This window comes from Lepidochelys kempii, chromosome 3 (assembly GCF_965140285.1).
Source record: "Lepidochelys kempii isolate rLepKem1 chromosome 3, rLepKem1.hap1, whole genome shotgun sequence".
NCBI lineage: Eukaryota > Metazoa > Chordata > Testudines > Cheloniidae > Lepidochelys > Lepidochelys kempii.
The window spans coordinates 22,210,110-22,231,510 of NC_136382.1; the positions used below are offsets into that span (position 1 = coordinate 22,210,110).

Consider the following 21,401-nt stretch of genomic DNA (forward strand, 5'->3'; position numbering starts at 1 on the left):
AATTAAGATGAGCTATTATCAGCAGGAGAAAAAAACTTTTGTAGTGATAATCAAGATGGTCCATTTAGACAGTTGACGAGAAGGTGTGAGGATACTTAACTTAGGGAAATAGATTCAATATGTGTAATGACCCAGCTACTCCCAGTCTCTGTTCAAACCCAAGTTAATGGTATCTAGTTTGCATATTAATTCAAGCTCAGCAGTTTCTCGCTGGAGTCTGTTTTTGAAGCTTTTCTGTTGCAAAATTGCCACCCTTAAGTCTTTTACTGAGTGGTTAGAGAGGGTGAAGTGTTCTCCGACCGGTTTTTGAATGTTATGATTCCTGATGTCAGATATGTCACATGTAAACTTAGCCGAGCTGAGTAGCATAGAATCATAGGATCATAGAATATCAGGGTTGGAAGGGACCTTAGGAGGTCATCTAGTCCAACCCCCTGCTCAAAGCAGGACCAATCCCCAATTAAATCATCCCAGCCAGGGCTTTGTCAAGCGTGACCTTAAAAAATTCTAAGGAAGGAGATTCCACCACCTCCCTAGGTAACGCATTCCAGTGTTTCACCACCCTCCTAGTGAAAAAGTTTTTCCTAATATCCAACCTAAACCTCCCCCACTGCAACTTGAGACCATTACTCCTTGTCCTGTCCTCTTCTACCACTGAGAATAGTCTAGAACCATCCTCTTTGGAACCACCTCTCAGGTAGTTGAAAGCAGCTATCAACCCCTCCCTCATTCTTCTCTTCCTCAGACTAAACAATCCCAGTGCCCTCAGCCTCTCCTCATAAGTCATGTGTTCGAGACCCCTAAATCATGTGTCCTGGCTGAAAACTAGTACAGGTTTTAAAGTTTTAGGGCAATATCTTCAGTGTAGCTCCATTGACTACTATAGAGCTGCACTACAGATATACCAGCAGAGGATCTGGCTCTTAAACCTGAGAAATAAATAAGGCTACTGGACTTCTCGTGCCATCAAAGCAGGGGAAATCTTTTATTTTGTACTTTACTTGCCTTACTGTATATTGGGATAAATGAGGGGAGTTTGAATTTCAGCTCAATAGTTACAGCTCAGTAGATACAGATATTCATCTGACAATTGGTTAATTGAATCAGCATTAAATAGCCCAAAAGACTGAAAAGCTTGATTGATTTCAGTCACTGTGGTTGGTGAAAACTATTAATTTAGCCGATGGATATTAAGCCCTTGCTGTGACACTTTGGGTTAAAGAACTACCAATGATATAAAGCAGTCTTTTCTGGGTCCTTGATTTGAGTCTAATCAGTGTTCTTCTGTCACAAAACCACCATGAATAAATCAGACACATTTTGGCACAGTTAGCCGTCTTTGATTAGCAAAGGCCTGAGACTAAATTGACACTGATGCTTAATCACCTCTAATTCATGGAGAGAGAGTGATCCTTCCAGGTCAGGAGAAAGGTCATTGGCAGGATCATGTGGAGAAACTTGCATTGCAGTTAACTGCACTATACCTGACCTGTGAATAAACGAAGGACTTCCATTTTCACTCCTTCCACTTCACCTTTGCAGTATGATATGTATATCCTTTATGTACATCAAACTTTTTTTTTTTTAAGAAAATAGACAGGATTTACCAGTTCAAAATGGCTTTACGTTTTAAAAGTGAAATGTAATTTTTAATGATAACTTTATTATTAGCTTTGTGGGGGGGGGGGTAATTAAAACCTAAAGTTTTGGTTCTGAATATAAAGGGACACCAACAACTGTGGCAAAGTAATCAATTTAATAAAATATATTAAAAATTGTTTCAGGTACTGCTACAGCTGTTTCTGATCACTCCTGCCAATTTCTGTGAGTTTATAACTACGTTGTCCTGTTTTTAAAAATGTTTTTCGCTCTGATTGCTATGTGAAAAACCCACATAATCAGAGGAAATTGACAGAGGTCCTGATCCTGCAAAGACTGATGTATTCTTAACTTTATATTCTGTGAGTTGTCTCATTGAAGCCGGACTACTTACAGTGTGTCAAGACAAACGTGTGCGCACATTTTTGTAGGATCATGGCCTAACCGATTATGCAGAGGAAACAGTGAAGCTGGCTGTGCACAAATCACTGTCATGTACACAAAATAAACAAACTGGACAAGTAGAAATATAGTTTGGGGGAGGATGTCGGAGGGATTGCTATCTTTTTTCTTTTTTAGCACTGTTGGATGTTACTTATAACAAGCGTAGGTAAAGCAAATGTCAGACATAAGTGTGTTTTTTAATTTTACAGTGCACCCCTCTTTAATGTCTGTAAAATACATAAGAGACCAAGGGCATCAATTTCAAAAGAGCTTACCTCCCATTTAGGCACCAAAATAAGTGGTCAGAGTTTCGAAAGAGCCTGGTATGTTTCATGTTGATCTTGTTCTGAAAATCTGATCATACAGGTGCCACAACGGGAGCTGCTGAGTATTTTGGTACTTTGTTTAGGTCCCTAAATCTCAGCTGAGACCTTGTCCACATGAGAAAGTTGCGCCAGTTAAACTTACATCTATTTTTTAACCAGTTGAGTTACGCTGGTGAAACCCCTGTGTAGACACTTTTATTTCAGAGTAAAAGTGGCTTATTTCAGTTCAACTTACACCAATTTCTAATTGATTTAAGATAAACCAAACTAATCCTGAATTAAACCAAAATGAGGCCCTGATCTTGAAAACACACAAGTTCTTAATGTAACGACTGTGAGCGGTCCTAAGGCTTCTAATGACAGCGGAGTTAAGCACATGTATAAGGATATGCAGGAAGCAGGGTCTAACAGTATCCACACAGTCTATTTGCACCAGTTTCACTAAATCCATTTAAAATTGCACTTTAAGTTAAACCAATGCAACTTTTCCATGTAGATGAGCCCTGACTTTGGGTGCTGTTGAGCACTTGCAAATTTGGCCCTTAGACCTGCTATTGCAGGGCTTTTTAGTATTCAGGACAGCTGTTTACTTTCAGTCCGCTTGTACTTGGTCTCTGTAACATGCCATATGTGAGGCAGTAGTGGAAATTTTTAAAGGGACGTGGTCAAGTTCACAAACTTTATTACTGTTTTTTAAATTATCTTTTATAAATCCTAATTGACGGTAATCTGTGCTTATATAATGTTTTCCTTCCAACTGTTTCAAGGCTTTTTACAAACATTCACTAATTAATTCTCACATCACCCCCGTCAGGCAACCCTGTATTATTATCAGGTTTTTACAAATGCGGGAACTGCGGTGCAAGGATTTTGTGACCGCTCTGAGGCCACATAGGCATTCTGTGGCCGAGATGGGGAGATAATCCAGACCTCTTGATTCCTCATCCAACTCTTTATCTAAAAGATAATTATTCCTTCACACTACTAAAAGATGTAAGGGTTTTTTAAAAAAAAATGTTGTTTTTTAACTTTGGTTTGCCTTTAATAAACCAAATTTCCCTGAACTGAGACATGCAATTTATTTCTGAGTGGCACTGCTCGCTCAGGGTTTCAAACTGCAAGTTGGGTGTTAAGGTCACAACCCCGATGTAACTTGGACACAGTCCTAAATTAGCGGCATACTTCAGGTGATTACCCCAGGCTCCGATCCTGCAAAGACTTATGCACGTGCTTACCTTTGCACAGTGTGAGTAATCCCATTGATTTCTATGAAATTACGCACAGTGCATAAAGTTAAGCATGTGCATATGTCCACATGATATGGGCCCTGCTTTGAACAAGAGAGGTACACTACAAAGTGCTTGTTTACAGCATACCAGAAGTCAAGACAAACAATAAGTATTGTTCCAGATTACAGGACTCTAATAATGATTCTAGGCAGTTTCATAGAAATTTTCAGACAGAAGAAGTCATTTGGCTCTTGTCTCAGACCGTCCTACCTGCAAAAATGGGTGACAATAAGCACCTAGCATATGACCTCAGTGGGGAGCCTCCCACTGACCAATTTGACAGAAGATTTCAGAAGCGTTTGTTAATTTTGTGTGCCTCAGATTCTGGGTGTCCAACTCGCAGTTAGATTTTCAGAAGGGCCAAGCACTCCGCTACCATAGACGTTGGTTAGAGCTGGATAGTCTCAGAACCTGTTGAAAATCAGGCCTAAAGTCGGGCACAAAATTTAGTGGATACTTCTGAATAATTTTCTTTGACAACAAAGCTCAGCGTTCTCCTAGTAAGGAAACAGGACAACATGTCAAGGTTAGCAGAGTATAGAACTAGGAAGCGGTGGCAGAGAGAGATTTCTCCCTGAACTTTATGATTTTGTTTTTGAAAAAATTAATCACTGTGAAGGAGCCCAATTTGTTGTATTGTAACAGCAAAGGGGAGAGAAAGCCACTGATCCTGCTATAAAAGAGTATGTCTGTGCACCCAACGTTATGCATTCGCTAGCCACTTCACAATATAAATATCTAATAAATAAACAGAGTGCAGTATTGACTGTACATTGTTTTAAAACGTTGGGATTTTCCATTTGATTTAACCCGTTAATGGAAGTATGATCTAGCTCACAACATTCTTTAAGGCTTCGATGCTTCCCTTTGTATGAGCACATCTTAATTTTATGTCCACGTGTGGACAAGTTCACTTCAGTGGGACTGCTTGCATGCATAAGTCTTTGCAGGATCAGGCCTTAGATTGTTCCAGGGTAGTAAGCTGTTATGAAAGATGTCCGTGTCTGTTGTACATCTGCGCTGTGCATGTATTTTATTGCTGCAGTATATATTTATACCTGCACTACTGCATTTAAACTGCGTTTAAACTACAAAAAAGAATATTAATTATACAAATATAAAAAAACCTTTGTATTCTGTTGTTGTTTTGGTCACCGGAGAAATAGCAGTAGGAAGGTGTTATCAGTTTTTACTATCACAAGAAATTAAGGGGCGGATTTTCATAAGTGCTGAGCACCTACAGTTCCTATTGAAATCAGTGGGCGCTGTGGCTATTCAGTATCTTTGAAAGCACAAGCTGCAGGCATTTTTACTTGGTTGGTCCCTTGTAGAGAGGGGTGGGTTGGGATAGGGGTGGGGGTGGGGTGTTTTTAAATAAAAGATGAATATTCGTCATTCACCCAGTACATGGATGTTTTCTGTACCCTTTCCTTTTCGGTTGAGCATTTGAGTTATTTTCAAGTTCGATTTTTACATAAAAATCTGGAGAAGTTGCTTTTTAAAATATCACCACTGGCCCTGATAAAATAATAATTAGGAAGAGGAGTAAATTTCACGGTGTACTCCAAAAGCATTGTATTTAGGAATTGCCAGATTAGATCAGACCTGAGACCCATCTTGTCCACCCTTCTGTCTCTGACATTGGCCAGTGCCAGATGTTTCAGATTAAGGTGTAAGAACCCCTCAGTATACAGATGTGGGGTGATCTGCCCTCTATATGAGGTCTCTTCCAGATCTCTAATAGTTAGAGACCAGGATAAGCCCTTAAGCATGAGGTTTAACATCCCTTGCACCAAAAAAATGGTTATATGTTTTCCATATAAATGTCCAATCCCATTTTGAATCTTGTTAAGTTCTTCGCCTCAACAACTTCCTGTAGCACTGAGTTCTAAGGTTTAATCACACTGTGTGTGGAAAAAGTGTGTTTTTTTTTTAAATTTTCCACCTTTTAATTACACTGACTGCCCTCTTGTTCTTGTTATGAGACAGCGAAAACAGAAGTTCCCAGTCTATCTTCTCTATACCATATTTCATAGATTTGTATCATATCCTCTCTCTTTTATCGCTTTATTTAAGTGAACAATCCCAATCTTCTCAGTCTCTCTTTGTGTGATTTTTTTTTATGTCTTAGATTATTCTCGCCACCTTTCTCTGAATCCACCTAGTTCTGCAATATCCTATAGCAGATGGGGTGACCAATGCTGCACACAGTATTCCAAATGAGGCTGCACCATTGATTTATATAAAGACATTTCAGTAGTCTCTGTATTATTCACCATCCCATTCCTTAGGCAACCTAGCATCGTTTGCTTTTTTAACTGCAGCTGTACACTGAGCAGATGTTTTCATTGAACTGTCTACAGTGACATCCAGGCCTTCTTTGAGCTGATACTGTTCAGTTAGAACCCTGTAAGGTGTCCAAATAGGTAAATATTTTCCTCCCCACATGGATTACTGTATTTATTGACACTGAATTTCATTTGCCATTGTGTTGCCCATTCACCTAACTTGTTTAGGTTTTGTCTGATCCAGACTAACCTAAATAACTTTGTGTCATCTGTAAACATTGCTACTTCTCACTACTCAGTCCCCTTTCCAGGTCATTAATAAATTTATAAACACAGGACCTAGTATGGAACCTTGAGGCAACTGCTGTTAACCTTTTGCCATTTAATCTTACCCTTTGTTTTCTGTCTCGTCGCCAGTTTTTGATCCAGGCAACACTTTGCCTCTCATGTTGTTACTACTTATTTTCTTTATTAGCCTTTTCTGTGGAACTTTGTCAAAAGCCTTTTGGAAGTCTAAATAAATTATGTCAGCTGGTTCTCCTTTATCCACTACTTCATTGACACATTCAAGAATTATAAGAGATTAGTAAAACATGATTTTCCTTTTCAGACTCCATGTTAGTTAGACACCTTCCAGGTGTTTTGTTATTCAGTTTTCAGTTATTATGTCAATCAATTTACCGTGCAGATGCAAGACTTACCAGTCAATAATTCCCTGGTTTACCCCAGGGTCTTTTTAAAATATAGATACAACACTTGCTAGTCTCTGAATCTCTGGATGGCTATGTTTAATGAGCTTGCAATTTTTTTGTTAGCAGTTCAGCCACTTCTTTTTTAAGCTCCTTCAGAAATCTTGGATACACCATCTGGGCCTGGTGACATGCTTTCTAAATGTTCAGTTTGCTTCAGCAGTAATTTTTCTGGCACCTCAGACTCTGAGCGCATCTCATCCATATTACCAGAAAAGAGCACGTTGGAAGTAAGAATCTCCCCAACATTCTAATTGATAAAGACCAGGCAAAGAAATCATTTGGCTTCTCAGCAATGCCCTTATCTTCCTTCTTTGTTCCCGTTAGCCCTGATGCTCCCGCAGGCTTCCCAAGTCTATTGCAGGCTTCATTCCGCTGATATACTTAAAGAATCTCTTGTTCTTTGTTTTTACATCTTGAGCTAATTATGTTGTGGTCACTGTTACTTAGTGGCACAGCCATTTTCACTTCTTGATTAGCTCCTATGTGTTTCCTAAGACATCAAGAATAACCTCTCCTTTTGTGTGCTCTAGAACTGGCTATTCCAAGCAGTCACTGAAAGTGTCTAGTGTTAAAGTGGCAAGAAATTGTTTTTCTAAACTTTGTCCTGTTATGCTGTTTAACCCGTTTATGTGGATAGTTGACTTCCACCTTCATTACCATTTTGCTAGATTTTGCTGCCACTTTGTAATCCTTCACCACAGTGCACTCAGTTTCTTTTTCTTTATCCAGAGGCCGGTAGCGTAGCCCTAGTGCTATATGGACATTCTCACAGCTCGGGGTTTGTACCCATATCAATTCTACTACATTTCCTAGTTTTCAGTGCACTTTAAAGCCAGTGTTTTCAAAAATGGCCTCTGATCTGAGGGTGCCTTCTGCCTGATTTTCAGAGGTGCTGAGCAGCCACCGCTCCAGTGGGAGCCAACCGAATCTGCAGGTGCTCAGCACTTCTGAAAGTCGTGCTCAATGTGTCTAAACACATCCTGGTTTTCCCAGATACGACCTCTTTTTTGGTCCTCTGTCCGGGGGGACTTTTCAGATAAGAGGCAGTGTCTGGAATTTTTGCAAGCAGATGTTGGCAGCTCAGAAAGAGCTGTCTCCATGTTCCAACTGGTCCCTTTCCTGCAGTTGTAGATGATTGGTTCCTTCCTTGCAGCCACAGCTGCCAGATCCTGCCCACTCAGGCCCTGTCCCCCAGCCCTGGGGAGAGGGAGAGGCAGGGAGGCGCTGACTGACGGCTGACACTGCACCCCAGGTCTGCGCCAGCCACCTTATCACTGTGACAGGGAGTGAACACTGCCCCCCACCTCAAGAGTGAGGCCGCAGGTACCCACTTCAGTACCACCATGATACCCTTCCCAGTACTCTCTCACCTCTGCAGCAGCCCCTGAAATATCCTTCCCAGTACACACATCCCTCCAGCACCCCTCAAACCCACTCCCAGTACACACACCCCTCCAGCACCCCCAAATATCCCTCCCAGTACATACACACATCCCTCCAGCTCCCCCACCTGCACCCCCTGCCCCAGCAGTATCCTCTTTTTGGGAACCTGAAATATGGTAACCCTAAAGGTGTCTCATTTTGTGCACCCAAAATCATCAGTAGCACATGAAAGTTGCAGCCCATGGCTAGGATTTTTGCAGGCGCCTAAGGGAGTTTGGTTCCTAACTCCCACTGAATTTCAGTGGGAATTGGGCAGCCCCTGACTCTTTTCTTTTTGTTGTGCAAGAGGTTGTTTCTGTGCTCCCTGAAGAGGAAAAACACACCTTGTAGGCAAGAACCGCAACAGCAACCCAGTATGTCTCAACAAAACCCATCAGTGAGCAATTTGTCACCTCCTAAAGCAGAGATGGGAGAGAGGATTGGCTAAGGTGGGAAGAGGGGAGACAGGAGACTCTAAATAGGCTGCAGGCAGAAGACGTTTTAGATGTCTGTCCTTGTCCTAACTCAGTTTTGCTCTCACTGTTGGGCTGAGCTGAGAACAGGAAATTGCGTGCGGTATTGCTAGCAAGATTGTCAAGTTCCACATTGGTGGTCAGTAATTTTTTAATGTATACAGCCCCATTCATCCCAATCCCAACAGGCGGCTTCTGGTGCTCTTGCAAATTCATGGCAAAACTCCCATGGACTTCAACTGGAGCCAGATCAGACTATACACAAAGCACTGCTAGCAACCAACCAGCCTGGGGGTGGCAGCCAAGAAGACATGGTTGGGAGGAGGGGCCATGGCCAGGTACGCCATGCTAAATCCACAGAGGGCTTCATGGGGTCTTTTATGTCCATACTGAGCAGACAGGACCCTGTTTTTAGGAAGTCTTCCCTGAAAAACCAGCAGCCAGCACAGTATTAGCCATCATGGATATCTGACCATTCCCTCCTCTGGTGAGGATTGCTTCTGACAGCCAGGCAGCTCCATTTAGAGTCTGTGTTTGTTCAGTACCTAGCTCAAAGGGGTCCTGGGCTGTGATTGGAACCTCTAGGCACTATCACAATCCATAGAATAAGAATAATTAATAATTAATTAACATTAACTCAGAATTACCTAATCTACAGGAGTATTGAGAAAATAAATTACTCTGTGTATTTGCAAAGTGCTTTGAAAAAGAAAAAAATGCTCTTTGAGTGCTGAGAATTCCATCCATTACTTCTGATTATTCCCAAAGAGCATACTAAAGGTCACACCAAGTAATATAAGAATAGTTAATTAATACATTGCACCTTTTTCTTCACTAGTACTTTGGGTCAGGTAGCCCTCTCAGAAAGTCAGTAGCAAAGTGGCTGCGTCATCTGAATAGTGATAAGTGAATTTCACTGAAAATTATCTGATATGTTGCATGATATTGTAGGGCCCAAAGCCCAGTCCTGCGAACACTTTCTATCAGCTGTGTTGCTTTCCGTGGATTGCGCAGGATAATAAGTGCACAGCCGGTAGTATTTGTTTGCAGGATTGCACCCATAGCTTGCTGTAAGTGTAAGAGATTTGCTTTCTAATTCCATTACTGTGCATTTCTTTTTCTTCAGCGAATGTCCTATATATGGCAAGCCAAGAAATGATGAAGGTTGTGGAGAGAGACAGTACAACTATAAAACAAAATTTAAAGAAGGTAACCATTTAATCTTCAGAGTTTTGTGAGATGCCTAATCACTTGGGGACAACTTCTGCGTTCAGTTACACCAATGTAAATCCAGAGGAATTCCACTGGGTCTGATTTTGATTTCAGACCACTTTTACACCAGTGTAACTCCATTGACTTCAGAGGGGTTATTCCTGATGTACACCAATGTAAAAGAAGACTCAGACCTGTTTACTCTAATTAGTCTGGCTTTACCCCCACTGTATCTGAGAGCAGAATCTGGCCCGTGATATTTTCTACGTAAGATCAACTATTATTATTAGACTAGTAGCTGAAAACCCATGCTATTGCATAGGTGTAATGCGTAAAGTTGTGGGTAAAAAAGCTGAAAATGTCTGAGAACTTAAAAATTGGACAGTAACAGACCACAAATCCCAGTGATGATTGAACCTGGTGATATGCTAAACAAAAAGAGCTCTCAAACATACTTGTAGCTGTATTTGTCACTTCACAGTAACTCAAGAGACATTCTAGGCTTCAGAGTGATGTTTGGGGTTGTTGCGTCAGTGGTTGTGTTGATTTGTATGTCAGTTGCATTGTGCTGGGAGAATTGTGTAGATTTGTGTGGGTGACAAAGCGAGGGGTGTGTGGTGAGGAGCTACATATTTGGGTTATTGTGTATACTGGTTGTGGTGGTGTTTGTGAGTATAGGTGGTTGTGCTGATTTGTGTCTGAGGGATTGTGCTGGAGGATTTATGTTGATTTGTGTGGGTTGCAGTTTGGTGCATGGGTGTGGGCAGTTAGGCCAAGTAATCCACCATCTGAGCAGTCTCCCTCACAGAACCAATGAATTTTTTCCATGCAAATAAGCTGCAGAGTAAGTGTGATGATTGGTTGAGTTACCTCTGACATCACAATGGTCTTGAACTCTTGGCATGGCATATATACATGCCCTGCTGTCCCTCAGGCAGTGGTGCTGGAACAATTTTTAGAGTGGGGGTGCCGAAGGCAGAAACCAAATCTATATGGGTTGTTATTAGTACTTCAAGCCAGGGGGTGCAGCAGCCCCCTAGTTCCAGCACCTCTGCCCATAGGTGTAATTTGTAAAATCAAAATGGCAGAGAACTTAAAAATTGGATAGTGACAGACTGCAAAATCCAATGATGATTGAACCTGGTGATATTCTGAATAAAAAGAGCTCTCAGCCTTGTTTGTAGCTGTTTCCAGTGCTTCACGCTGACTCCACAGACACAGTAGGCTTCAGAGTGCCTGGAAACTTATTGTACAGAATCAGATTCTGTGGGCTTGATTTTCCACTGCACCTGAAACAGCCCAGGCACAGTGCAGAGGGGTCAGGGAGACAATAGTGACTCCCTGATCTTCAGCTGCTTGGCTCTGGTATAAGTTAAGGCCAGAGAGGGGCAACTTTCACTTACTCTACTGAGGGGACCTTATACCAATGGGAAATCAGGAATGGCAAAGACTCGCTCAGCCACGCCTCCTCCCTTCCCCATGCTTTTCACACTCTCCCTCCCTGCACCTGCAAGAGTGGTTTCCAGCACTTGACAGTGGCAGAGATTGCCTCTCCACAGGATGGGATTCTCCAGTGTAAATCTTCAGCTACTGTAGCTCACCCTGTGCCATGCAATGTAAGCAGGGCAAGGTGAACTTGACACATCATAGAATCCAACCATGTGTATTTTCTGTCAGTTGGTTAAGGTTAAATTTTGATTTTATGTGTCACTTTTCTGCTGCGCGCTTCTAAATGCATTTTAATATTTTGAGCACTGGAAATAAAATACTGCTAGTTGGGCTAGGTAACCAAAAATCTCCACGTACAGTCAACAGTGCCGTTATCAATGTTGTCTGTCATTCCTTTCAACACAGTTATTCCCTTCAAATGCCCAGACAGTTTTGGCCTGGATGCAGACAGAAAAAGTACAAGATGCAATCTCAACCAATCCTGCAAAAGGGTATGCTCCAGTTCTGATGTTCCAAAAAGTTGCCATGACATTCTCATCATGGAGCACTGGGCTTGTATGATTTGATTTTATTTAACTCTGCCTCTGGGGGAAGGACAATTGTCCTGTCTCCCTTGGAGAGATTCTTAAAGAAGAAACCAAAGGCCTGATCCTTGCAGGTAGTCTCATTGACTTGACTTAAAGAGAACTAATCGTGCGCTTGATCCAAAGGTCATTAAAGCCATTGGAGACTCCCACTCATTTCAGTGTGCTTTGGATCACACCCCCATATAAGTAAAGCTTTGCAGATTACAAGGGGACTGCTCACAGTAATAAAGTAAAGCAATGATTTGCAAGATCGGACCTTAGGCACTTTTGAAAATTTGACCTTAATCACATGCTTAACTTTAAGCACATGAGTAGACCCATAGACTTCAATGAGACTATCAATGTGCATTACGTGCTTTGCTGGGTCAGAGCCACAGTGCTCATAGCTAGGGCCCTGCCAAATTCACTGTCCATTTTGGTCAATTCACAGTCCTAGGATTTTAAAATTCATAAATTTCATGATTTCAGCTATGTAAATCTGAAATTTGACTGTGTTGTAATTGTAGGGGTAAAAAAGGGTCACAAGGCTATTGTGGGGGGGGTTGCGGTACTGCTACCCTTACTTCTGTGGCACTGTCTTCAGAGCTGGGCCGCTGGAGAGCAGCGGCTGTTGGCAGGAAGCCCAGCTCTGAAGGCAGAGCGGCCGCCAGCAGCAGAGCAGAAGTAAGAATGGCAGGGTATGGTATTGCCACCCTTTCTGCTGTGCTGCTGCCTGCAGAGCTGGGCCCTCAATCAGCAGCCACCGCTCTCCAGCCACCCAACTCTGAAGGCAGTGCAGAAGTAAAGGTGGCAATACAGTGACCCCCTAAAATAACATTGCAACCCTCCCCCTTGCAACTCCCTTTTCGGTCAGGACCCCCAATTTGAGAAATGCTGGTCTCCCCCATGAAATCTTTATAGTATAAGGTAAAAGCACACAAAAGACCCGATTTCACAGGGGCAGACCAGATTTCACAGTCCGTGATGTGTTTTCGTGGCCGTGAATTTGGTAGGGCCCTACTTATAGCTATGTAGTTCCATTGAATTCAGTGGGACTGCTCACATGCTTCAGGTTACACACATGCTTCTTTCCCTTGCGGCATCAGAACCTATGATAACTGTTTGCAGGTGCCTTTGTCTGTTTTAGTAAGTGTTTTCTTGACACTGTCAATCTATGCAATGCCTTGGCATGCAGGAACCTTTGAAACCCTGTATTAACTTTGTTTTATTGATTCCACTGTGTCGTCACACTTCTAAAATGACAAATGTACCCAAGAAAGTGAAACGCTGAGGCGAGGTTATAGGCAGCTGGCAAGCCGAAGAAGAAGCAGAAACAAATGTGAGGTTAAATGCCTTTCTTTTTTTATTCTTCCTTCTAGTAATTTCTGGGAATGTGAGAATTAGGGGAAAAATCTGAGTTGGCCTTAAGTTGAATTGGAAGTATATTGACAGTAAAAATGGGTTTAATTTATAAAGGTTGGAAGTTTATAAAAATAGGAACTATAGTCCAAGTTGCTATAGAGTTGGCAAGTTGTTGCTTCAAAAAATTTATACTGTTTAGTAGTCAGTGTGATCATAAGTTAAAAGCCAACCTTAACACCTGACTGTGCCAGCTGCTGTGAAATAGAAAAGTTATTTCTGGATCATATTTTCATGTTGTGTTCTGAAGGAGAGGGAAGAAGAGACACTAAATTATTCCAGTCTCTCTCCATCCAGATTTCATTGTAATTCTTAGTAGTTGGGGAGCAATAGAAAATATGTTTCTCTTCAGACCTAAGGTTCCCAGTCTAACAATGCTAATTGATCAGATGTGTGTTTTGTGGGGGTTGGAACATTATTTGGGTCATTAGTTGAGACATTTCACTTGCAGACTTCTAAAGAGGGAAAATATGCACATTCAATGGCAGTGGCAATGGAATTGTGTGCAGAAAATGGAGAGTTCCTTTTTCCCATATAATTATGGTGGATTTTTTTAAAATTGGGGCATGAACATTGTTAATGAAAACCAAGCAGTGAGTGAATGTCCAATAGGCTCGGTATTGCAGCACCATCAAGAGTTATGTTAAATTAGAAAATCCAGACAAATAAGGTAGGGTTTAGTGATGCAAGACTAACTTAGCTATGGGGGTTAATTATTGTTAGCTGATAATTCTTGAGCCAGCTGAACTGAGTTCCTTCACTGTAATAACACCTACTCCCTTTCCTAACAGAAACTGGAAGCACAGATACTGTACTAGAGGAAGTTTATTGTGATTTTTACAAAAAAGGAAGTGTGCTGTAATTCAATATTGGTAAAAGACGAATCAACACTGAACATCACAATCTTTGCAAGTGTAAGGAAAAGTCAAAAGAAAGGGTAAATGGCTGTAGCAGATTTTCCACAAGGTAGATGTGATAAGCAGTAACATTACTGCATAATATCCCCAAATTATGTTTAACTCCTTTAAGTATACTCCTGGGCTTTTTTTAAGGCCTGATCTTGTAAGTCTTACTTGTGACGTATCTTTATTCACAGGAGCAGTCCTGTGACCTCAGTGGGAATGTACTCTTAAAAAAGGACTAATATCTCTGCTTCTAGGGCTTCCAAGAGGATTCATTTAGTAAATACTTGCACTCTGGTTTTATAGAAATTCTCCCAATTTTTGTCCCATTTCATCACACCCCATGTGTAGTGGTTCATGGCTGTTTTTTCCTGTTGGACCTGATCCAGAGCCCACCCCCGGACCTAGGCTTCAGATCCTGAGCTCCAGCCCAAGCCTGAACATCTACAGAGCTATTTTTAGCACCATAGTATGTAGACCCGGGCTCTGAGACTAACTGCCATAGGATCCTGCTTGCTGTGTAGATGTACCCATAGTCATAGATGAAGAAAAATAGAGCCCAGTGTTAGGAGCTGAGAACTAGGTCGGTTTCAGCTTTGCTCTACCTGGCCTGGCCTTTTTCACTGTGGGTCACAGTGGGCTAGATGCTGCTGCCCTCGCTCATTTTTCCCCTTCAGTTGTCATGTTGAAGTCAATGGAACTGCTCACCAAGGACCAGACTTTGATAGCCTTACTCAAGTTGAGTAGCACCCTACTCCATGGCAATCCCAATGACCTAGGGGAGGTGAGGTCCTGTTGAATGTTAGTAAGGGTGTCAGAATCTGGTCTGGAGTGAGCAAGGGCTGCAGAATCTGATCATATATTTCTAAAACTTCAATAGTGGTTTTCAAATCCTTGGTTTTATATTTTGATGTTTATCCAGACTTTCCGTATGAGATTGCACGTTACTGACATGGCTAAATATATATTGCAAAGCACTTTATTTAAGATTTTACAAATAATCTGTATTATGTAAAGGGCTGTTATTTATGAACAAATCCTATACATCCTTTATTAAAAGCATATTTTTACCCCATAGTCTTTGAGTCTCAGGCACTGTAAGTAAATAGTTCTCTGTGTAATCTTTGGTCCACATGCATAGCTGCCTTTAGCATTATTAACAGATATTTTTGCATGAGGTTGCACTGAAGCAAAGAGAGAGTGAACAAACTTCCCTGTTGTCCAGACATATACTTTCCATAAACCCTGGTGGGGATTAGGCATGAACACCAAGGAGTCTACTATATGCAGTATATTCCGTAGCATGAAACATATCGCAGAATGCAGAGGAAACACACGGCCTACAGAATCATGTAGCCAACTTGTACAGAACCCACTTTTCAGAACTCAGCACCTTCCTCACATTGAAAGCTGGGTTTCAGTTGCCTTTCAGCTCTCAGTTTTTACAGAGAAGCTGATTTTATTTACTTAGGTTTCACAAACCCTCGCGCTTTCCTTAATGTTGTTTTTTTTTAAACCCATACAAATAATTAAGATCTTAATTGACCTGTCCCCTTACAACATTACCACAAGCCAGACAAGTAACTATTAAAAATAATGTCCTGCTCTGCAGATCGACAACCCGCCCATTTGCAAAGTCCCAGCAAACAAACAAAAATTGCTTTACAGTGTGCCCGGGAAGTGAACAAATCTGGGGTCTGGCAAAGCTAGCTAGGGAGCAAGGTCCAAAGGCTTTGCCATCACACCCGTTGATCTCGACTGCAGCAATACCGCAGGGGGAGAGAGGCGATGTCTCAAAGAACCAGGTCCCAAAGCGTTTTGAGTATTATACGTTAAAGCCAACACTTTGAATTCCACCCAGAAACAGATTGGTGAAGCCAAGGCACTGCTGAGGCAAATCCAAAACTGGAAAAGAGCATCCCAGACCAATCCATTTCTGTCTCATTTACATTATGCTCTTGGCAGGAGAAGGAGGCACTTCCACAAATCAATTTTTACACATCTTGACGGAGACAAAAATGAATCCCGGCCTGAAGTCTTTTAAACCAAGTTCCACCCAAGAGCAAATTAGACTATTGACTAGTTACTGTGGCGCGACCCTTCAGGGAGGAACGCTGCTGCCTTATCCGGTGAATGCATGCGGGCGTAATAATAGAGTTAGCATTTCTGACATCAGGATTTTTCAGTGAGGATACTGATACTAGCTTGATTGCAGTGGCACATGTGCCACCAGTTTATATCAACTCAGCGCCAGTCCTTCGTTCTGTGCCATCGGTTGGAGTCGTGCTTGCCCCAGGAGCAGGGGTCGAAAGTTGTACCCTGTGTTGTGTACCGAATTCCAAAAAGATAAAGGAAATTGTGTTTAACCCAATGGATATTTTTAACTATTTTTGTTTGTTTGTTTGTTTTCGGTATTGACCTATGAGAGCCATAAGGAAATTCCACCCTCAATCATTAATACTTTTTTTGAACTGTCATACACACTAAAATAAATGCCAATAGAGTCGACTGCAGGAAATCTTTACTGTTTTCTTAGAAACTCTTTAAAATGTAAACATCCTGTTGATATCAATCTCAGATTCTCCTCGTGTTGACACAGCAGCTGCTATCATTGTGCTGGGTCTGGCAGAGGAGCTGATAATACTGTATGCAGACAACGTTTAAGGAGTTAAAGTTAAAAATACTTATAATAACTTCAGAGTGGAACAGCTTACAAGAACATTGTAGTTACTACTATATGAAACTCAAAAAATTCAGCATTAAGATTAAACTTAACCCCCAAAACTTAAAAATATTGAAATACACAGTTAAAATCTTAAGTCTGTCCGTGTAGAGAAATTCTGAGAAAAAACAGACCACTTTGTTCATTCACAAGCAACAGGTGCCTCTCATGAGGGATCACATAAGCTAAAATGCCTTACCCACAAGATTACCGGCTCTCACAAAGTATGTTTCTAGCTCTCACGGTGTCAGCTACAAAATGGGAATCCTACATGTTCCAAGACCAGAAGGAAAATAATAAGAATCCCAAATGTATTGTTTTTTCCCCTTAAATCTCATGATTTTTTTTAAGCCAGTCTTGTGACTATTGGAGCCTGACTCATGTTTTTTGAATGCTTGGGTTAGCAATAGTGTACTCACAGTGGTATAGTGATTGTACTGACTCAGGTCAACTCTACAGCCACACATGGGCCAGAGGAAAAGATGTATTTTACAGATTCCCAATTACACAAATAGCATACTGAAGGCCAACGTTCCCCACTCTTGATGAAGAAGAGTCCATGTGCCTCCAGCTACTTATGTTTCATTAATTACAGAGCTACTTAATGTAAATGCAGTAAAACCTGTCTTAGCGACCACCTCTGAAAAGAGACCACCTGTCATGAGTGACTACTTGCAGAGGCCATGGAACATTTTCCCCCTATAATTTCACTGTGAAGAATCTGTGAAGAGTAACAACCTATCATCTGTGACTAGTGACCACATTTCCTTACTCCCTTCTATAATAACACACCTGTAGGAGGAACCAATCTTCCTTACTTCTATGCTGCCGCTGGCGGCGGCGTTGCCTTCAGAGCTAGGTGCTTGGCTAGCAGCTGCTGCTCTCTGGCCACCCAGCTTTGAATGCAGAACAGAGAGCAGCAGTTGCTGGTTGGGTGCCCAGCTCTGAAGGCAGTACCACTGCCATGGTATTGCCACCCTTCTTTGCTGCTGCTGGCACTGGTGCGGCCTTCAGAGCTGGGCACCAGGCCAGCAGCCCCTGCTCTGCAGCCGCCCAGCTCAGAAGGCAGCACAGAAGGGTGGCGATACCACAAACCCCCTACAATAGCCTTACCACCCCCTTTTGGGTCTGGACCCCCAATTTGAGAAATGCTGTGTACTTTTGTATACTCTGCTGTACTACTGTATTAATAAACCCACCAAGAGATTTCAAATACAGTACAGTACTGTATTGTATACTATATGTAATCTTCATTCAGAAGGCGATTCAGATTAAACATGAAACATGGGTAACAATAGTAGCCTTTTTCTACATCGTAAAAGCGCCCATTTTACAGCAGACCTTTGAAGAGAGACCACCTCTTACAAGTCACCACTTTTGCTAACTCCCATGAAGTGTCGCTCTTGGCAGGTTTTACTGTATGCAGCCTGGAGGTAAAGAAAGTCTTTTCCATAAAGTGCTAGCTGCTGCAATGGAGAATGTTCATTCTCAAACAGTCACCAAATTGTATGGAGGGACAGAGTAGCAGCAGGCCCGATAGGCAAAAGAATTGGGGAAAGGAGTAAAAGGCCACAAAGTGGGCCAGAGCCAGGCGATTGATCTTAAAAGGAGGGCAAGTTTGAATTGCAGAGAAAACTATTGTTGTTTAAATAAGGTCTGAATGAGTTGGGATTAATGGCAAAGTTCATCTACAGTTTTCTTGGCCATGTAGTGTATAGGTGAAGAGTTCCACTGTTTTACCCTTTACGGAGAGAATTTCAAAGCTGAAAATGACAGTTAGGTACCGACCCCCCATTGACTTTCTTTGGTGCCTTAATTCCATGTATGTCTTTGAAAATCTCGCCCCCTAATTGTGACCCACATTTTAGATTGTATGGCACAATCCATTCAACACCTGGATGCAGGTAGCAGAACTGACTATCAGAAAACAAAGTTGGATTCTAACAAAGTTCAGGAATTTCTCATTAGAATATATGTGAATATAAGTTTTATTTATATTAAAGTGGCATGGCTGCTAATCCCACCTATTATTAAGATTACATAACACTGCCCATTGCGAGACTCTGTGTTCAGTTGCTAAATTGTGTTTATGTTAAACACATGTGCGTGTGCGCCTAGATGTATAACTTGTATTAGTTATGTGTCCACTAAAGACATACCGTTCTGATACAGCCAGTATTCCACTGTATCCAAAAATTGAGTTGGTGAGCTTCAATGTCAGGAAAACAAATGAGACACAAACATGTAACATTTTGTAAAATGTCATCCATAACGAAATTTTGGCCCCTTGCCCACCTCTACTCCAGTATACAATGAGGTGCATTTATTTCTACTTCAAATTGTTGCAGAATGGTTTAAAATTAAAACAATTGAAGCTTTTTTGTGATTAAAAACAATCTTGTTTGTCTCCTGATTTGTTTGTGTTGCTCAGTTATGTGCTGAAGCTCAGAAATGAAATATGCAACAAATGTAATTAATGTAATTGGACCAAGCTGTACATGTGACCCACTGAGAAATCAGCATATTTTTCGTACTTGCATTGAGGCATTTTAGCACAAAGCATCATTTTTGGACCCATTCTTGCACATTTTCAAAATCTTACGACTTTGCCGTCCATAACCCCTTCAAAAAGCTGGTTATGAAAATCTGAGACATTACCAGAAGAGTTATGAAATGATTTCTAAGAAAGAGACATTTTCACTTTCCTGGTAGAGCGGAAGATGGTCCATTGGTTACGGCATTAACTTTGGACTTCGGAGCCCTGGCTTCAGATTCCTGCTCTGCCAGAGACATCCTGTGTGACCTTGGACGACTCATTTACCATCTCTTAGCCCAGGTTACCCATCGGTAAATGGGGATAATACCTCACAGGGGTGTTATGAAGATAAATACCTTAAAGATTTTGAGGTGCTCAGATACTATGATAATAGGTATGGGATAAGTAGATAAAATAGACAGACAACATGTAGCATGTTTTGCACCAATTACAAGGTCTAGTTCCAACTGGATGATGATGATGAGGTAGTGTTTACCAGCAACGCATAGTAGCTAAAAGCAAAATCTCCTGTCATTTTAGGCAAAACCCTGGGCTGCAAGGCAGCTGGGATGAGCTGCCAAGTCAGTATATATGTACCACACAGAGATATGCCAGTACCTGTGCAGTACAGTGATTGGTACCCTCTAAATACCTAAATTAAATAGAATAGGATACATTCTTTGATTTCTGGACCTCTATAAGCAGAAACTCCTAAGCTAGAAATGAATTAACTCCAGACACACAACTGGTTGCTACACAACAGTCTGGTGTGCTTAACATGCAGATTAAGTGAGATTGAATCCAATATACCTATTTTTTTTCCCATCCATATTGGGCTAGGTAAGTGATGAACAGACCCTGCCATTTTAGTGTTGTCTTACTGTACACTTTAAAAATGTAATGCTTTCTAAGGCTCGATCCTGTAAAGGGATAACTCGTGCAACTGAAATTGCACGGGCCTCGGTGTTTGCTATTCAGGACTTAAATTACGTTGATGTTTTTGGTGTGTAGCTGTTGCAGCATGAGTGAGTGATGGGACCCAGAAAAGTCTAACCAACTGTTTTCTTCTGCTAGAGATCTCATAATTGGGGGAACTTTTCTGGTCAGTTCTTTCCATATGCAGTTGCCCTGACAGTTGCAGCAGAGGTTGGATAACGGCATCTTGACAGTTGCTGAAGCATTTTAGCAAAGAATCCCGGCAATCGAGCTTTTCTAGATCAGCTCCGGTATTTTTTTAGAATCCATCCTCGTAGTTCCCTCCCTTCATAGCTTTGTTAAGAGCACAAAGAGAAGACAGGAGGATAAAATAATGGGGGCCATTTTTTATTTTCCTAACAGAGTGTAGCTCATTTTCTCTACCAAATGTATAAGCATCTACCTCTGGTAACATGTCATAGTTGTTGACTTGTGGACATTGTCCTTTGATGATCCCACTGTATATTTAAATATAAAATGGTAAGATGAAAAAATAGGCCTTTTTTAATTCCTTTTCCTTCTTACACTTCCTTTTAAATAATGAAGAACCTGTACAGTGTCTGATTAGCTGTCATTTTGCTTTCATCACCAATGTGATGACTGGAACAACATTTCTGGTGGTTCAACATCTTTCTTGGTGTATGGGAGAAAGAAGGTGGTATGTTTATATGTAAATTGTATCAAGCCAGATCCTGAGCTGGTGTAAATTGATTTCAATGGAGCTGTGCCAGCAGAGGATCTGGCCTTTAGATTTAATTTTTCTTTATATACAGTAGTGTTAAAGAATATTTAATATGTGTATCCAGTCCCAACCTAACTGGTCATTTCTTACTAGACAGAATCATTGGAAAACTCTCCCTTAATAACGTAGAAAATGCTAACTAGATGCTGTTAAGAAGCCTACAGTCTGCCCTGGTGAGGCATGGACTTGATGATCTAGCGGGTTTAACAGGGTTTTCAATCTCAAATAATAAAGAAAATCCTCTCCCTTACTGAGCACTCGTCCACTTGATTTCACAACACTTTA

General features: G+C 41.4%; 1 protein-coding gene across 12 annotated transcripts in view; it reads left to right on the forward strand.

Moving 5' to 3' along the window:
• LDAH (lipid droplet associated hydrolase) overlaps positions 1-21,401 on the forward strand; it is a 175,189-nt gene that overhangs the window by 151,513 nt on the left and 2,275 nt on the right. For 10 of the 12 annotated variants that reach the window (XM_073335905.2, XM_073335906.2, XM_073335907.2 and 7 more), the window contains one exon: positions 9,720-9,802. The exons of 1 other annotated variant lie outside the window; for it this stretch is intronic. In XM_073335905.2, the coding sequence (XP_073192006.2) occupies positions 9,720-9,802 (83 nt within the window). Of the gene's footprint in view, positions 1-1,784; positions 1,825-9,719; positions 9,803-21,401 lie in introns of all 12 variants that reach the window. One more of the 12 variants, XM_078852058.1, reaches the window with a different exon arrangement.